The 19285-nt window shown below is 36.7% G+C and overlaps 1 protein-coding gene across 4 annotated transcripts in view; it reads left to right on the top strand.

The window, feature by feature from the left end:
• The window catches only part of atp2b3b (ATPase plasma membrane Ca2+ transporting 3b), a 63875-nt gene extending 45645 nt beyond the window's left edge, over positions 1–18230 (top strand). Inside the window, exons 19-21 of one of the 4 annotated variants that reach the window (XM_073875143.1) lie at positions 1031–1213; positions 4932–5018; positions 14376–18230. In XM_073875143.1, the coding sequence (XP_073731244.1) occupies positions 1031–1213; positions 4932–5018; positions 14376–14789 (684 nt within the window). In that variant the 3' untranslated portion in view covers positions 14790–18230. Of the gene's footprint in view, positions 1–1030; positions 1214–4931; positions 5086–11427; positions 12276–14375 lie in introns of those variants that run through there. The other 3 variants (XM_055189268.2, XM_073875142.1, XM_055189265.2) reach the window with 3 other exon arrangements.
• Positions 18231–19285: the final 1055 nt, after the last annotated feature.

Raw genomic sequence — 19285 nt, 5'->3', positions numbered from 1 at the left:
CGTTTCAGCTGGTTCACGTGTTCTGAACAAAAACGCGTTGTGGAAACGCGTTGGTAGGCTAGTGCTTTTTGTCCCTCTCTGCTATTATAGTTTATCAATACGGCGGAATGACATGGAAGTTTCCTTGGACTTACCCCTTCAATGTAAATAAAGAGGAGAAATTCTAAGCTTTCAAAGAAAAGTCAGATCACTGGCAGAGGTCATTTGACACCAACGAGGACATATTTATGAATAAAGACATTGATTTTGATTAATAGAACACTTAAAACCGTACTTACTGTCCCTTTAATGCCTGTAATTCGCTTGAGTTCAGCACCACGGACATGATCCTCTGATCTTGTACCACGAGCTCTCTGATCTCTGCCAAGCCTTCAATCAGCTACAATTGCAGCCACTTAAAGCACAAAATGATTTAAGGTATTGTTTTTTTTACGGCGTTACCAGTAAAATTACACGCGCAAACATTAGTAAATTTTAGAGTCATTTAATAGTCTCCTCCCATAAATTTTGCATCTAGAAGGGAAACTCCTAGAAAAGCATATGCAATAATGTCATTTAAGGGCAGGGTGCATGATCTCTGAAAACCAATGTTGACATTTGAAATCACCTAAACAAACACGCCCCTACCCCAATAGAATCTGGACCTTCTTTTGATAGACCTGCCCCACACATACGCAACCCAGGCAATGATGTCGGTTATTAGACACGCCCCTTACTGCTGATTGGCTACAAGTGTGTTTTGGTAGTCGGCCCGACTCCTTTTTCCAAAGCGTTTTTCAAAAATCACACACCCCGTCTTTAACGCCAAAATTATGGCTGTTAGTAAATCTGGCCCCATTTATGGACATATTCCACTAAGTTTGATGGCCAAAATGTTTTTTTCTTCTCAATTTTAAACAAGCAAACCTTCTTTGGTGAAATGGTTTGTTTGTGATATCTTTTTCGAAACACTTTTTCATATTTTGTTTCTTGATGTATAGTGACCCATACCACTCACTTGCCTCTAAAAAAATCTCTCTCTTCATCTCAGGTGATCGCTACAGTGCCCACAAGTCACCTGAAGTGTCTGAAGGAGGCGGGCCATGGGCCGGGAACAGACGAGATGACGGAAGATGAGCTGGCCGAGGATGAGGAAGAGATTGACCATGCAGAGAGAGAACTACGCAGGGGTCAGATCCTCTGGTTCAGAGGCCTTAACCGTATCCAGACTCAGGTGCTGTGCATGAGACCCCTCATCTCTGACCTTACAATCCCACTTGTAAAACTAGCAATAGTGATATGATATCCACAGACAGTAGAACTTAAGTCTCCTCAAAGAATGTTCTTTTGCTTCTCCTTTTGTTTCCTTCTTCCTCTTCTTTAGACCTTCTCTAAGTCACCTACATTAGCTCATCCTTGCCTCTTTCTTTCTCTTTTTGTCTGTCCTCTCTATATCTCTATGCTGCCCACTGTTGGGACCCTTCGCTAAATGAGTATAGATTTTCCCGACAAGAATCTATAACATTCCCCTGTCACATGTTCAGAGCTCTGTTTGTAACTCTGGCATGAAACTCGAGTCATTTAAAGTCACAGTTTATTGCTTAGTAACTCATTTGCCTCTGTCGCACCCAGACCGGCTGTATGGGATTTGAGAATGACCTTATAGAGTCTAAGGAACATTTGTTGAGGATCTGAACAATGTTTGACACATTAGTATTAGTATCAAAACTTATTACATTTTCTGCACCTTATAATAATATTTATTCTTCCTTCGACTTCCCTGTTGGTAAATACTAGCTGTAACTTATCAAGTAAGAGTCTAGTTGTGAGCACATGCCGCTTCCTACTGTTAAATATTGAAGGAAACGTAACATAGTCTTAGTGAATGAATGAATGGTTGAATCACTGCATTGAGTTATGGTTCTTGTTAACCGATTGGACCTCTGCTATGTCTCTATCACAGTGAACTTTATTTGAAGTAGAGAAGGTGGGCTGTGATGCTCTATGGTCAAATCAATAATAGTTCCTGTAACTTTAAAGGATATCTATAACACACATTTAAAACCACATGCACAAACACTTACATGTTTAACAATATAACATGCTCTCGTTTGGTGTTTTTGCTAATATGTGCCATCAGTGAGGAGATATGATGGGATGATAGAACATTATTAGGATATATTTTTTAAATCGTATAGATTGGTGAAGTGCTTGTAAAGGTCCTTACGAGGTTTCAATTGATTGCCTTACTGCTCAACACTGAGTAAGCAAATCATGACACGCATTATAACGGGTAGCGGCGCATCATTAGTCTGCTTAATCTGATCAAAGCTTTCATCCAGCTTGGCCCTACTGAAGAACATCTCCATATCTCTACGTTGTGTTTTTGAGAGTGTTTGCAGATTAATTACAGATGATGTGTTGTGCAGGATCATTGCATGTTTTTACATGACTGGCCATTTTGGTCTGGCCTGCTGAACTTGCTGTCAAGGGTTGAAATTTATACTGTAGAGTAGGATTGGTTCATACCATGTGCGTGTTTCAGAAAACATTTTGCAGGGTGTGGTTGCAAAGGTGTTTTATGGTAGCTTTGTTTACAAAGCAATATTTAGGATTTTCTTTTATCAATGAAGGTCCAATTTCAATTAAAACATTTTAAACAAATTATATTCGATCTTATTATTTGTGCAAAAGAGATAATAAGTTATCTCTTTGGTGTGTAATTTCAGCAAAATTTGTGAAAAGTTTTTTAACCATAACACATTTCTTATGATCTTATTTGCTGAAAAATCACACACTTCAGGATGTAGACCAAGTCTTAAAGGGACATTTCACTTTTTTGAAAGTATACTCATTTTCCAGCTCCCCTGGAGTTGAACATTTAGATTTTTGCCTTTTTGGAGTCCGTTCGGCTGATCTCCGGGGCTGGCTGTACCACTTTTGGCATGGCTTGGCATAATCCATTAGCATCACACTAAAAATAAACAAAGATTTTGGATATTTTTCCTATTAAAAACTCTTCTGTAGTTACATCCTGTACTAAGACTAAGACCGACAGAGAATTAAAAGTTGCGATTTTCTAGGCCGATATGGCTAGGAATTATACTCGCATTGTGGTGTAATAATCAAGGACATTGCTGCCGTAACATGGCAATGATATCACGCAGTAACTTTCAAAGGCAGGGGACTATTTTCGGGCAGTGCGTAATATCACTATGCCTGCTGCAGCCATGTTACAGCAGCAAAGTCCTTCATTATTAAGAATGAGAGTGTAGTCCTAGCCATATCTGCCTAGAAAATCACAACTTTTAATTTTTTGTTGGTCTTAGTACACGATGTAACTACAGAAGAGTCAAGTTTTAATTAGAAAAATATCCAAGCTCTTTGGTTATTTTTTTGCACGATGCTAATGGTCTAATCAGATTCAATGGATTATGCTAAGCTATGCTAAAAGTGCTAGCGCCAGACCTGAAGTTCAGCTGAAAAGATTCCAAAACTGTAAAAATCAAATGTTCAACCCTAGGAGAGCTGGAAAATTTGTTTACTTTCAAAAAAAGTGGAGTGTCCCTTTGTAGAACTAGTTCACCCAAAAAATTAAAATTTACTCATTATTTACCAACCATCATGCCATTCCAAAGCAGCATGATGTTCTTCTAACACAGATGTCGAATAAAAATAATTTTTTATCTAGATGTGGACGTAGACTAGAAGTTTGCTTCGTTTGGATTTAGATAATTTGAAAATAGAGCAAAATATCAATAAATATTATAATAAGAGAAGAGTGTAGATGCAAAATCCTCTAAGTGCATCCAACATGTTTCTTGTAAATTAGCTTTATGGGTCTAAAATGCTAAAACAACAAAATTCGAAATGTGATCCTGTTGTATTCCACTCAGATAAAAAATCCTCTCATCTATTGCATTTACATGTAAGAACCAGAAACAACAAACAATCCCAGGGTAGGGCAACCCTTGAGTATGATGTGGAAAAAATGCCAAAAATGCCATCATACCAAATACCTTTGAACTAAGCATGCTCATAATCCAGTACACGCTAATTTATAAACAAACTTTAGAGCTCTCAGCTTAAAAAATGAATATGGCCATATTAATTCTCCTTTAATTCTCTTCAACTTTTCTTGTCTTCTTATTTCTTCAACAAAACGAAAGTTGGATTTGGAAATTTGACTGGCTTTCGCTGTAAAACCCTCTAAGTGCATGCAAGCTTTTTTGGGCAAATTCACTAAGGATGCAACTAGAAACATTGCAAATTATGACAAAATCGCCGTGATCCATGTGGCTGCCACATTCTTGTTGTATTCAGGTCCAAGTAAGGGACCCAAGTTTGAATGTGATCCACGATTGTTTTACATTTGACTTCTGTGCACTTTAAGGACTGCTGAAAAGTCTACTTGGTGCTTAACGGATCCTGCCAACAAAGCGGCGCTTCTAAATGACCTGAGGCCAGAATTAAGTGGATTTGAAGTAAAAGAATTTGATGAACATATGATACGTGCCGAGAGCATTCGGTTAATATTATTATCTTATTTTTGACGAAGGTGGCGTTTTGCATTTGAGCTCTTCGAATGTAAATGTTGCACATGACAGTTTTTACTTCAAATATAGTTGTTTTTGGCTTGACATTATGAACACTATGAACCATTGCTGTATGGCAAAAACTGTGTAAAAAACAATTATGCTTCATGATATATTATAAAACAGCATATGTGTTTGGAATGATGTTTGAGTGAGTAAATAATGGCTGAAATGTTCCTTTATTGTTGAAAGCTGTGCCCTTTAGTACACTAGTGGTATTTGTAAAGATAAGATAACCCTTACCAGGTGAATTATATCACAAGTTTATTTTCTTCTCGCTCTGCTCCCTCTTTCTTTCTCTCTCTCTTTTTCTCCATCTGAGTGTGTATATGATGTGGTTCTCTCTCTCTCCTGCAGATGGAGGTAGTGAGTACGTTCAAGAGAAGTGGTTCGTTTCAGGGTGCAGTGAGACGTCGCTCCTCAGTGCTCAGCCAACTCCATGACGTAACCAATATTTCTACCCCCACTCATGTAGTTCTCTCCACTGCCAATACGAGCGGCGCTCCCGGGAGTGAGTTCTCCTGCTTTACCCTACCTGTGTCAGACATCACACAAACAAGTACACTAAATATCACTAACTGCTTATAAACAATACGCACATTGTGTCTCCATGTACATAAACATCCCTGCTGATAAGACTTACTTAAACTAGCATGAATGCCCTTGTTGGTTGACGGTTGGGTCGGCACAAGTCTGGCATAGCTGGTTAACCATAGAGGCCTTGCTGTTTAAACTAGAAGCCTGGCACACCAGCATCCCATCCCAACATTTGCTGGTCTTCACAGCAGGGATCTCAGAACACGAACAAACATTAACAAACACACCGTGTGTGCGGTTGTACTTTCTATCTCTTGTTCTTTGTTTGTAGTCGTGATATCTTTGTGGTTGAGTGTCTCTTTGCAAGACAGCCTGTCTGGCTTTGACTGATCCTCTGTGGGCCGCTGTTTGTGTCCCCCTCCACTCCTTTGCCTCAATCTCTACGTGGTGTCTTGCTGTGTCGGGCCTTTTCTCTTGCCGTTGGGTTCTTCTTTGTTGTCTGACGGCGTTGGTTTTGTTCTCAAATCCTTTTTTCTCGATAAGCCATTCTCTCTGTTATCTCTGTTCAAAAGTGAACAGATTACCTGACAACGTCAGTGTGGTGTGTATAGCACAAAACAATTATAATCCTTTCTTTAAAGCTGAAGTGTGTGCTTTCTGTTAGCATTAGCATTTGCAAAATAATGATTTGGTCACTTGAACAGTGCGCCTGTCTTTCATTGGTCGAAAAGTAAATGCCCCACCCTAAAAGTTAACGCTAATAGCTGTGTTGTGGGGTGCCCAAGCAAACTTTTGAATGTTTTGTCATTGCTTAAGGACCAAGTATACTTTGTTTTTTACGCGTACCGTATGTAAGTAAACCCGCACAGTTGAACGCAAGTATGCTTCATTTGATTCGTACGCGCATACCGGTGTTCGATACATGCGCATGGCGACAAATTGCTAAACTTCTTCTGGCCTACATACTCCTGTACAAAGTATGCAGGGTTACAAAAATCTGGTGGTGCGTGTACAGTATGCGCTTACTTTTCTGATGACAAAATTTGCGTCATGTGTACTGTACTGACGTACCTTACGTACGCTTAAAAAGTGAAGTATACCCAGGCTTTTACTTGTAGTTGTCTCTTTTAAAATCACACACTTCAACTCTGAAATGTATTTAGTCAAGTTCGGACAATTATAAAATGATTGTTTTATACATATAATTGGTGAGAAGCATAACTTGCTTCTGTATTGACCTGTTCAGGTAATATTTAGTTCACATGTGCACAACGAGAATGCAGAGAGAAAATGGCACACACGTCTGTTGTCAAGCGTGGTTTACTAAAAACGTACAGCAAATGGTTTTCCAGTAAGTATACAGTAGATACTGTGTGCTGCTATGGCTGTTGAGGCCTACACAGGGGTAAACCTTCGAGTATAAAGCCCTATACGGTTCTTCTCTCTATGTCTCTCTCTTTCATTCTCCTTTCTTATTTTTACTTATTTTCAGATGATGCATCTTAAATCCCTTCATCATGTGTGAAAGCATCTAATGTCTCTGTGCCAATGACTCCCTTCCACAGACTTTCACAGCCTCTTTCTCTGTTTCATGGTTCACTGTCATGACTTCAATCTGTTGTTTCCTGTGTCCTATTTTCTCCACCGTGGGCATCTGTGCTCTTCACAGTCCTAACTAACAAATTATCTTTTAATGATGTAAACATAGAACCTTAGTATGTCTAGATGTAGTTTTTTTAAGGAATGTTCCTGGTTTAAAATCATCCTTACTGGCAGTGTATCTAACAAGGGATAGTTCACCTAAAAAAAATCTTGTTTCAAACCATTATGACTTTTTCCAAAGAGCACAAAGGCTCTCAAAAAAAAGGAAGTCCATAATGCTCTGTGTCATTCCACGCATAAATCCGATATACAGCGGGGGAAAATAAGTATTTGACACATCAGCATTTTTATCAGTAAGGGGATTTCTAAGTGGCCTATTGACACAAAATTTCCACCAGATGTGGCCATCAATACAAAGAAATCAGAACATTTAAGTATACAAGTTGAGTCATAATAAATAAAGGGAAATGACACAGGGAATAAGTGGGTGATTCTCACGAAAACTTGGTTTTAAAAATGTCAAGCATGAAAATGTAAAAATTGCTTAAATTTACTTTTTTCCCACCAAACATTGAAAAACAAAGTCTGGAGTAAATGGGAACATTAATTTACTTTTTGTAACATAATTTAAAAAATTAGTCCTAAAAAATTTCATTACCACAACAGTCAGAAAACATCAACCCTGACATATTTTCAAAATGACATGACAAACCTGAAAGAACATAATTTGGAGATTCTGCACATGCATTTAAAATCAAAGTATTATGCTTCTATTGATTAAATTAACATTTAATAAGCATCTGTTGCGGTAATGATAATCAAAATGTCGTGTAAGCATTCTGACAAGACAATATTTCAAATTAACTGTAAAAAAATGATCTTACCTGGTAGCCATCTTGAAGTAACTGGTCCATGTGCTTGGTCACTCAAAATCAAACTTTATTAAAATTCTGTATGTGTGCTTAAACTGTTCTCAAAAAGTGTTGCGGAGGATGAGAACATCAGGCATGGACACATCATTTTCCTAATTTTTCTTCATTATTATTATACATGATTATTCAGTAAATATTTTTTCTGTCATCTAAAGTAGTCTAGCAAAACATCCATTTATTTTTTTTCTTAATATTTTTGTGTTAATTTGATTCAATTACAACGTAACGCATGTTCAAACACAGCCGGACACATTGCGGTAGTGAGAATTTCAGCAGAAAATAAGATAAAACTTACAATTATAAATTCTTATGTTGTAATCACACATTGTGCAAGGTAGAACACAGTATTGTGTTAATTCTGATGCTTTTTAATGTTACTATATTACACATTTTAAAGCTAAAATCATTAGTGCCGTGGTGTTTCAATGGTTTCGTGAGAATCACCCAAGTATTGAACACACTTTATTAAATACTTTGTAGAAAAGCCTTTGTTGGTGATTACAGCTTCTAGACGCCTCTGGTATGGATAGACCAGTCGTTTGCATTGCTCAAGAGTGATTCTGTACCATTCTTCCACACAAATGGTCTTTAAATCTTGAAGGTTCCTTGGGCCTCTTTTATGAACTTTGATCTTCAGTTCTCTCCATAGATTTTCTATGGAATTTAGGTCAGGTGATTGACTGACCACTTCATTGTTTCCTTGGCCTTGTGTTTGGGATCATTGTCTTGCTGAAATATCCATTCTCAATACTTATTCCCTGTGTCATTTCACTTTGTTTGTTGTGACTCAGCTTGTGTGCTTGGATGTTCTGATTTCTTTGTATGAATTCAATATTTGGCTAGGTGGCTGCATCTGGTGTAAGTTTTGGGTCAATAGCCCACATAGAAATCCCCTTGCTGATGGTAATGCTGATGTGTCAAATACTTGTTTTCCCCACTGTATTGATATACTATATATTTAAACTGCACAAGTTCATGTAGGGCAATATATCAGATACAGTAGAATTGGATGGTGACTGAAGTCGTCCAGCCCTGGAGAGCACCTGCATGAAAGTAGTCCACATGAGTCATGTGCTGCATTCAAAATACTAATTTCACAGGAATTCATAAATATTTTACAAGATGACTAACAAAGATGAATCTGTACGAGTCATACAAAAACACTCGATTATTAGAAAAAATGAATAATGAAGCCCTAACCGCACCTCTAAACCCAGAAACAAACAAAGGAAATCATACAAATTAGCCACCTCGTAAAATAGCTACGAATTGCCATGAGATTGTGTCAAATGCTCTGAAGCCATTCAACAGATGCCCTGAACGTTTTACTTGACAGCCATGATCACAATTACCTTTAACGGTAATGACTAAAGCAGCTTGAATGCTATAAATAATTATTTTGTATTCTGCAAAAGAATGTCATGGGGTTTAGATAAACATCAGGCTGTGGATAAATGACAACATATCTTTTTTTTGGATGAACTATTCCTCTAAGTTGTTTGAACCTACAATTTAAAAGAATGCTGGGTTATTTTTAACCCAGCGTTGAGTGAAAATGGGACAAAGCCAACCCATTGAGTAGTACTTTAACATATGCTGGGTTGTTTCAACACAAAATGCTGGGTTATTTTAGCCCATTGTGAATCAAATATAAAAATTTTCTGGGTTTATTTAACCCAGTGGCTGTTTGTCCATTTTTGACCCAACTTTGGGTGGAACACAACCCAGCATTTTTAAAGTAAAATTCTTTACCGCTATTTCTCCATGTTTGTTGATTTTTCTTTGTTTCAGGGTAGACGTGTTAAGATTTTAACCATCATATATCATTTTTATTTGTGGCTGACAGTTTGTGTTGTGTATCATGCATATCTGTGCACTTCGCATCACATTTATTCATTCTGTGTGCGTGCGTGCGTGTGTGTGTGTGGGTTTATGTAAAAATGTCCCATTCGCTCCAGTCACTATCCACTTTACTCCACACTTACATCTCTAAATTTTTGTTGTTCTTCTCTAGTTATGCCTTTGATTTGTGAATGAATGCTAACTTCAGTTGAAGCATCATTCCGTTATCCTCATGTTAAAAATTTGCACTTAATAAAGCACTTACGTGTTAATATGTTGACGTTTACATAAATATATATTTTTTTACTTCAAATGTATCTTGTCCTTTTGGCAAAAGGCTATTAATAAGGAAAACGCTATATTTAGATCAATCACTCACTCCAGCTCTCCAAAAATATGCAATTATTTTTCTTTTATCTGTCTCACATAAAAATAGTTAAACAGATCTACTAGTTTGTTTTGGTGAAATGGGTTCATGATGTGAAGAGGGACAGCACTGCTACGCATATTCATATGTCCAGCCCGGTAAAAAATTTGCCTTGTATGGTAATGGTTCACTGCTAAGGGCGGATGAAAATATACTGTATTCTCATAACAAGAATGTCCATTTGAGGTTTATTTAAGCGCTGATAAAAATAATCATATTTATATCACTCTGTTAATCTTTCCACCAGATAAAGTTGATTTTTTTTGGTAAAGTATTTATACAGCTCATCGCTAAAAAATTCAGAAATATCTTAATATTAAGATACAAGAATAATAATTAAGATTTTTTTTAAATAAAATATTTAACAGTTTATATTATTGTTGATATGTAAATTATTTTTTTGAACCTATAATGCTTTCAGTTTAATAAATAAAATATCTGCTTTAAATTTTTTTGATTAAAACACCACATTTAAGGAAACTTATTCATATTAATAAAATTGTCTCCCAAGCTGTCACTGGGGCTGTACCCTTTAAAAATAATATTTACCATTTATGTACAGCTGTATACATTAGATATGTACCTCTTAGGTACTAATATGAACTCTTTAAGTGCAAAGGTGTAGTTTTCGAAAGGGTACCGTCCCAGTGACAGCAACAGACCATTTTTGGAGTATTTGTTTCCGACAGTGTTGTAATGAATATCTTGGCCACCGATCTCTCATCCACATGATTAATAAACCTCTCAGACAAACATCAAACTTCACTATGCCATGTTTTCTCTGCTTTGTTAACTACTTCCTCTCCTTTCCTGCATTTTATCACTTTGTCTGCTTCAAGTCTTTCTGCTCTATTTTTATTTCAGACATCTTTGGGAAATATTTGTTGAGTAAAGGAGTTTTTCCATCAAGCTTTTTTCTTTGAAGGACAACGTGGATACAGTAATCTGGCATTCAAACGTCCAGAGCCCGAGAGCAAACATCAATCAGTTGTGAAAAGACACGTTTCCCAAAAGTGGGCGCTATACTCGAACGTTTACCTGCATTCATGCAACAAAAACAAAAAATAGAAAGAAGCAAAAGTAAAAACAAAACGATTTTTATCTAAGCAACGAACAGGCTCTTTGGAAAAACAGATAAGCACTTAACCAAATGCTTGACCGTCCCTTCCTGTTTGTTTGTTTTGTCTCTCTGTAAATTTGTTCTTTGTCATTTTAGCTTCTTTTCTTTTGCTGGGTGAGTGTTGGAATGGGTGGGCGGGGGGAGGGGGGTGGGTTTGCATCGGCCTGCAGCCACAGCGAAGGATTGTACTCCCTTCACTTCTAAGTATATACACATGGGAGATGTGCACGTGTGTATATGTGCTACAGCTGCATGATTCTGACTGCTTCCCATCATGCATTCGAATGTTTACTTTGAGCTTGTAACACACAAGAACGAGACAGCTGCACTGGAATGAGCATTGTGATTTCTGATGGGTTCCTGTGTTTCTTTTACTTTCTTCTGCATTACCAGACTGAAGCTGATCTCATCAACACTCCTCTGCTTTTCTTTTTTTGTCATCTGCACTCGTCCGCTCTGCTGCATGCCAAACGACACTGACTCTCTCTCGCACTTTCTCACTGAATACGCTGTTCCACACATCTAAACATCCACAACTCAATCTGTCATCTAAACAGTAATCCGGAGTAGTTGTCCTTACAAATAAAAAGTAACATATAATTTCAAGCATATGATACTGTACGAAGGTGTGATCTATTTGTGCTGATAAGGTGACTTGGAGAAAGCAGAAACGCTGTGACTTTGTATTATTGCGCCTGCTCGGCTCGTGTAAGAGTGATGGTGCTTGATAAGGTTTTCTGTCACACCAGTTGGCGTTATGTAATCAATGGCTCAGTGCCAGGAAGTGAATTTAGACTCTGAGAAGTCATCATCATCCGTCCAGATGATGTTTTTATAAAACTTTTCTCTGGCAATCTATGTGATCTAAATGTGTGAAGCAATTTATCATATACTATATTAGCCAACATACCCTTACGAAAATTAACCATGGTTTTACTACAGTTAAAATAAAAAAAACATGGTTACTGTAGTAAAACCATGGGAGCTACACAATAACCATGGTTTTGCCAACTATGGTTTTCAAAAACATGATAGTAATTAATACACCCGAAAAAACATGGTTACTTTTACCACAATAAAACCATGGTTAATTTTTGTAAGGGTACAAATGCAGATAGTTCATGTTTGGGTGTTTTTTTAACTTCAGGTCCTTTTATGTCCCAGATTTTTCCTAATTTATTATTAATCTACTTTTCAGATATGAACTTACTGATTATTAATTACTTTATTGATTATTATGTATACTTACAAATTATTATTTATAATTATTATAATTATAATTTACAATTAATTATTATTATTATTATTATTATTGTTATATATTATTAAAATTAAATTGTTAATTAAGACAAATTTTAAACCACATATTTATTTGTATGTATATATAAATTGAGCAAAAATGATTAAAATACGCCGTCTTTATTTGGTGACCAACTATTTTACCCCGCCCGGTAACGTTTTTTTTTTTACATTACATTACTTTAAATTAAAATTAGTATATTTTTTTCATTAAGGATTTTTTTTAAAATATGAAAAAATAACTTTGTGTATTTAGAATACATAAAATGCTAGCTGTAAATTTAGTGAGTATGCCATTATACTATAAAAAATATTCAAAATCTCAAAATGCTGAGAGATAGTGGAAACGTTTATGATACATGTTTGTTAAATTAAATTAAAATTAGTGCTGGGAAATGATTAATCGCGATTAATCGCATAATAAAAGTACATTTTTGCTTAATATATGTGTCTGTACTGTGTGTAATTATTATGTATATTTAAACACACACATACATATATACATTTCAGAACATTTTTATTTATATATCTATTTTTATTGTTAATATATAATACAAAATATTTAAAAATGTAAATAAATATATATACACATGTAAATGTTTCTTAAATGCATACATGAATGTGTGTGCATTTATGTGTACATGGTAGTTGCACGCAGCGCACACTCATGTATTGTGCAAAAAATCACTTTAATTTTGTATGCGATTAATCGCGATTAATCTTTAATCACTAATTAAAATATTATTTTCTTAAAGTCCACAAATGTGCTCATAGTTGAAGAAACTCCCAATAAAACAGGCAGATTTATAATATTATTTTTCCAGTTCAATAAAACCATAAAATTAGACTACAAAACTGGAATAAAAAAAGATTTACCACACCTCAGTTACAGTATCTCATCACAACCTATTTTCCAACTCATTCACAATAATTGTCATTATTGGCTCATGTCACATGTTGCCTCTCTATAATGACATCACGATCACAGTGCCATTTCTTCCTTACTGCACCCCTGAATGCTGCTTGTACCAATGAGTAATCATCATATATCTACTCCATGACTATCACTGCAGGCTGTGGGTACCGGTGGTGTCCTCCCTCCATCCCACCATCCAGAACCCCGGTCATGCATCTTTTCATCATTGCCCTCAGTTTGATGTATTGCTCAGAACGTTGTTGCAGATTCGAACCCACTGTTCTTTCCATTGGCTGTGTGTCTATGTGTGTATCAAGGCACCGCTATTTCTGTTACTTATTCTCTATTTCATTTAAGCAGTAATCGGTCAAAATACACACATGGCAAGTTTTGTTTGCCTTTTTTGGTGCTTTCTGCATCCATTTGTCTCTCTGTTTGAGGCCCGGTGTGTTTTCTGTTATGAGAATGTCCATCATCTTTATTTGCGAGCGATACATGTGAACTAAAAGCTTGGGTCCATTTCCTGCGCTTTAAGATTTGGTTTTATTTTGTTTACAATATTTCTTCTTTGAGAAAATCTTAAGATCTGGTTGTGCAGTTATAGTATAAAGCTGTAGTTACTATTATTGGAATATACAGTATGTGATACAAGGTGTAGTGTGTCATTTCTGTGCCACTATCGTTATAAAATGTAACAATCTGTGGAAACTGCAAATGTTTTTGCATAACCAAATATGTGCATGATGTGAATAAGTAGAATTCACAGTGCCGTTAAAACTAGAATGTTTGTCCAAACAATGGTAGACGTGGAATGTATGGAAAGTCCTCTTTGTTAGGTGCCACTATTGCACAGAAATTTCACACTGCATCAGTAACCAAACCTCAAATTCAATTCCCAAATTGAAACAAATTAGACAAACCCATTTAGTGAGCATATAAATTTGCAGCAACCTGATCTTGAGCTGTCTGTGCATTTTAAGGCATGTTGTGAACAGGTAATACAGCAATTCAAGTCTATTGTACTGCACATGTACTAAGAGATGTCTTTGCTCCTCCTTTCCCCACATCTCTTGTTTCTTCATCTTGCCCCACCCTCCTGTGCCTCACACTCTCTATCCACCTGTAGATGCGAGTGGTGAAAGCGTTCCGTAGCTCCCTTTACGATGGAATGGAGAAACCCGCGTCCAGGAATTCCATCCACAACTTCATGGCGCACCCCGAGTTTCTCATCAACGACATCATTAACAACATACCGCTTATCGACGACACGGACATTGACGACGAATCTGAGTGGTCGAAGCACAACCACTACTTGCATCCGGCCTTCCGAAAGCCTCCACCTCCTCCGGTTCAGCAACCGCAACGTTCCCACCCACCGCCTCGCCCCTATCGCCAGTACAGCCTCCCCGCCACGCCTAACCGCAACAACAACGCCATCGAGAGTGGCTACCACCAGAACCTTCCCACAGACTCGAACGGCCACAGGACATCGCCTACCCGACAGCTCCACCCTCTTCTTACTCTGGAGACATCTCTATGAGTGACTATGCTCCAGGGAATCGGATAAACTTTGATGACGGAGACCTGTGAATTGGGCTGGTGGGGGGTTGAAAACGATAGTGGCCATCACATTACATCACTTCCTTTTGCCACCACACCAACCACCATCCTCATGTCTCAACAACAGCTTCACAGGTATCTTTCCTCTCACTGTGTGGAGAGGAGGCCAGTCTGCTGCATGTCTGTAGTCCCTTTGGATGGATGTAAGTGGGTGAGAAATCCAGACCTGACGGACTTTCAAGAGATTATTTAGTGCTGGTGACTTCTCCAAATGAAAAGGTGTATACGTACCCTACAAGTTGAGTAGGGGTCAATTCATGTTATGTTATATTGATGTTACTATTGTTGTCATAATTTGACTTCATTTCCACCATAATCATGAGCGCTCGGATTAGTATTGCCACATCAGAGTACAACTTTTGTTACTTGCGATGAATGCTTTATGGATTAGCTTTAAAACATGTATTTTTATTTATTTATTTATTTATGTGAACACGAACATCTTTTTGTTTTGTTTCGCATTATCTCTTTCTTTCATCTATCTTATCTGTCTCTATCTCTCTCTCTCTGTATGTCTGTGTGCGTGTTGTGTCTGTCCTTAAAACGTAAAACAGCGACAAAAAAGAAGTACTAACAAAGCAAAGACGATATAAATTCGATGCTTAGAATAATTCAATTATATTGTGTCTGCTTTTAACAAAAAGGCAAAACCGTTGCAGCACTATTGTAATTTCTGTAAACTGATCTTTGTTTTACGACAAAAAAATATTTTCCTTAAGTTTATTTTTTGAGGCCAATTTGTAGCTTTGCTTTTTTAATTCTCACGAATGCTGATATTTTAAACATTTACTCAGACGTTCTTGTTTAAAATATGCTACAGGGTGGAGGATTTGGGCAATCCCATTTTTATGTTAAACAATGGTTGAAAAAGGAGTTATGTTGGTTTCCCATCTTTGCAATGACAAAATGGCCTTGTTAACGCATTTCAAATTTGCTAAACACATATTGGACCCCCGATTATAGTGGGTTTGCCCAGACTCAACATTTAATGGTGTCTTTTTTTCTTTAACATTTAAGCCATTAAAATTCATGTTGTGCAAATGACACCAACGAATGCATCAACCCTTTAAACATTTTCCAATAATTATATTTGCTCAGTACAAACATACCTGCTGGCCCTTTAAATACATTCATACTCACACATGCATTGCTTTCCACATACTGTATCAGATTGTGATAATATCTATAGTATGAACTCAATACCTGCAGACTGTGGTCAGAGGGCATAAACCAAGATAGGGAAATCCATCTTACTGTATACTGCCATGCCATAGTTATATATATCAAAGATCCAATGGACAATCTTTGAGGGGTAAGCATTACTTTTGCACAAAATCGGGGTTCACTGTTTTGGGGAAACACCAAAATGGTGACCTGTTCATATAAACATACGGTAATGTGGGACTATTAGTCTGCATGTTAGCAGAGAGAACCTTTGAGATGGATTTGCTGGCACAGAATAATAATCTCTATTATGTAATGACATGCATCTCCATGTCAATTTACAGTATGTTGGATTCAGTTACATTCCATCGACATTCCACTGATCAGGGGTTACCTCTTTTTACACCCACTAGCCATCTTCTGGACTGGTACCTTCATGGTCGTATTGCTATAACCAGTGCATTACAATGTAATACAATCATTTGGGGAACGAGGCTGGCACTTATGCAACAGACTGCCCTGTCCACAGCTGTGAAATACGCTTCACGACATGTATATAGGGATCGCAAAAAAGAAAACCTTTATCTGTATAGAATTACTTTTCTAGATTGTCCAGTTTTGAGAAACTGGCGAATATTGAAAGCGGAAAATGCAAGCATGAGCGCCATTAGATCATGTCATTGCATTGGTCAGTCTTGTCTGTGCAGAGCATGTTAATATCATAGCGCTTCTCATTGTCATTGTTTGACTTCACTTCTGTCTGTTTATGCTTCACTGTAGCTTGTAAGCAGTTGGTGGACACGCGTTTCTCCGCCCAGCGCATCTGTGCTGTCATAATGTGGTACTGTCCATAATGTTCTCCTCCTGTTACCCTGCCCGGTTTTCGATACAACATGCGGCAAGGATCTTGGAGGTGCAGCGGCGTTACACCACCAATCTGACTGCTAGTAGACATATGTTGCTTAAAATGGGTTGGCCTGAGCTACAAAGAATGTATAGTATGTCCAAATACAACACGGTAGCTGAACAATACCTGTATGACCTAGCTGGTGGAGAAGTCACACCTGTCCACCCATTTAAAGCAGCACTGTATCTGTATGAATGTGTCCCACCGTTCAATTGGTTATCAGGCTATCAGGCAGTTCCAGTGGAGTCTCCAATGCCGAGAGCGCTGGCAGGTCTAAGAGACTAAACCCATTGAAAGGCACAGACCCAATCATCAGGTCATAGTGGTGGTCAGAGAGGACAGAACTAGCTAAACCACAATAAACTTTTACCTTATCTTATCCTCAGCAAAGCTTAACTACCAAAATAGGCCTCAAGCAATGCTTGTCTTTAAATAATTTTGAAACTAAACTATATCTAAGTCGTATACCCCAATCATTCAGCTCTCAAGACAGTGGTTATATATATATATATATATATATATATATATATTACAGTGGCATATGTATGGTATCTCTCCGCTCCACCACAACAGTCAGCCGCTTTATCAAGATTCAAAATCCTGATAGAGTGATAAAAATATATATATGCGCATATATATTTATATAACTAAAAAAGCTGATAATTCCAAATTCCATTGTCTGCCTTCATTTTGTTACATTCTGTTGTAGAGAACTCACGCAAGGTAAGGTGAAAAAAATGTAATGTGAAAAGAGTAAATAATATAATATATTTAATATAAAAGTTATAAATTATTGTACAACTGCACCATGGTCATTTTGCCAAAATGTGCACACGTGCATCTTTTGTTTACGATTTAAGCACATTTTTTTGTTTTACTCTTTATTGTCTCTTTCTTTTTCCTTTTGCTTTTTTGTAAAGAATTAAAACTGAACAGCTTGTACATTATTATTATTATTATTACTACTATTATAATTAATATTGTCTTTTTCCAGCAGTGCTCTTTTAACTGATGGAAAAAACAATTGCACATTCTCCTGAACATACACTTATTGCTCTACAATGGAAAAAAGACAAAAAAGAGAAAAAATATTAAACTCTTAAATATATTAATAATTACCTGCCTGTTACTTAAGAGAAAAAAGTATCTATCTATGATGAAAGAACACTGCTGTATACTGTAGACTAAAATGTATGGAAATCTAAGAATTTAATGGGAAAATAAGTCAACACTTTTTGTCTGTATAAAAAATCTACTCAAAGTATTCTACAATAATAACTTTGACCAGTGTCTGTGGTTGTGTTTCATTGTGTCTCTGTGATTTTTTTCTTTGGCTGATAGAAACCAGTTCGACAAGACAGCTACAGCAGGCCTTCATTTTTGCCTTACAGGAAATATTTTCCAAACTTTCCCATCATTAACATGATATTCTTGCAATGAATATGTATCATTTTATATTATAAGCATATGTACAGTAGGCTAACACTGTCCTATTTTTGATAGTCCAGTGTGGGAATGTCAAGCTAAGTTACAAACTTTGGTTTGAGAACCTGACTGCATGCTTCACATGACTAATGCATGACAAATGTAAGTCTGGTAATATTTATAAAACACACCCAGAATCCTAGCTTGAATTGAAAAAGCAAGCACTTTTTAACCCTTTAACTGCATAGTAATGTAATGTAACACTATGAAATCAGCAGAGAATTATATGGGTGTTGATAAATAAAACATAACAATTAAATTTAAACCAGTCCTGAAACAAAAATTTGTAGTATAATTACATAATTGTCCAGTGTAACAAAATAAAACAAATTTTTTGCCATGGCTGTTCCACCACTGCACTGCAAAATTATCTTTTTCAATGTTACTTTGCCTGTGAAAACCCAGCTAAGGTTTTTTATGAGATTTGCCATTTTTAATCATTCTTCATAATGTAAAGAACATTCTGTGAAAATATAATCCTGATATCTTTAATATTGATTGACTAAGGTTATGTCAAAGATTGAAATCAATGTGAAATGAATGAGCGAAATCAAACTTTAAAAAGCACCTATTTCATTGCTGAAAAAGAATGTTATTTTGTGTTGTTTATGGTTAAAAACACATTATTTTCCACATACCGTATATTTTTGTTATACTCCAGATTTCACTCTCTTCCTGAAATGCACAGATTTGAAAAGCTGTGTCCCTGATTGGCCATCTAATCTGTATGTTGTGATTGGCCTGAAGTCAGCCGGAATGTGACCCTCCTTACCATGTTTAAAAGATTCGGTTGCTAACAGGAGCTAACTTACAGGCTTGTGAATCAAAGCGAGAGGAATTATGATAATGTCGGTCTTGTC

Source organism: Misgurnus anguillicaudatus, chromosome 13 (assembly GCF_027580225.2).
Source record: "Misgurnus anguillicaudatus chromosome 13, ASM2758022v2, whole genome shotgun sequence".
Lineage (NCBI taxonomy): Eukaryota > Metazoa > Chordata > Actinopteri > Cypriniformes > Cobitidae > Misgurnus > Misgurnus anguillicaudatus.
This window is presented reverse-complemented; position numbering and strand designations above follow the sequence as displayed.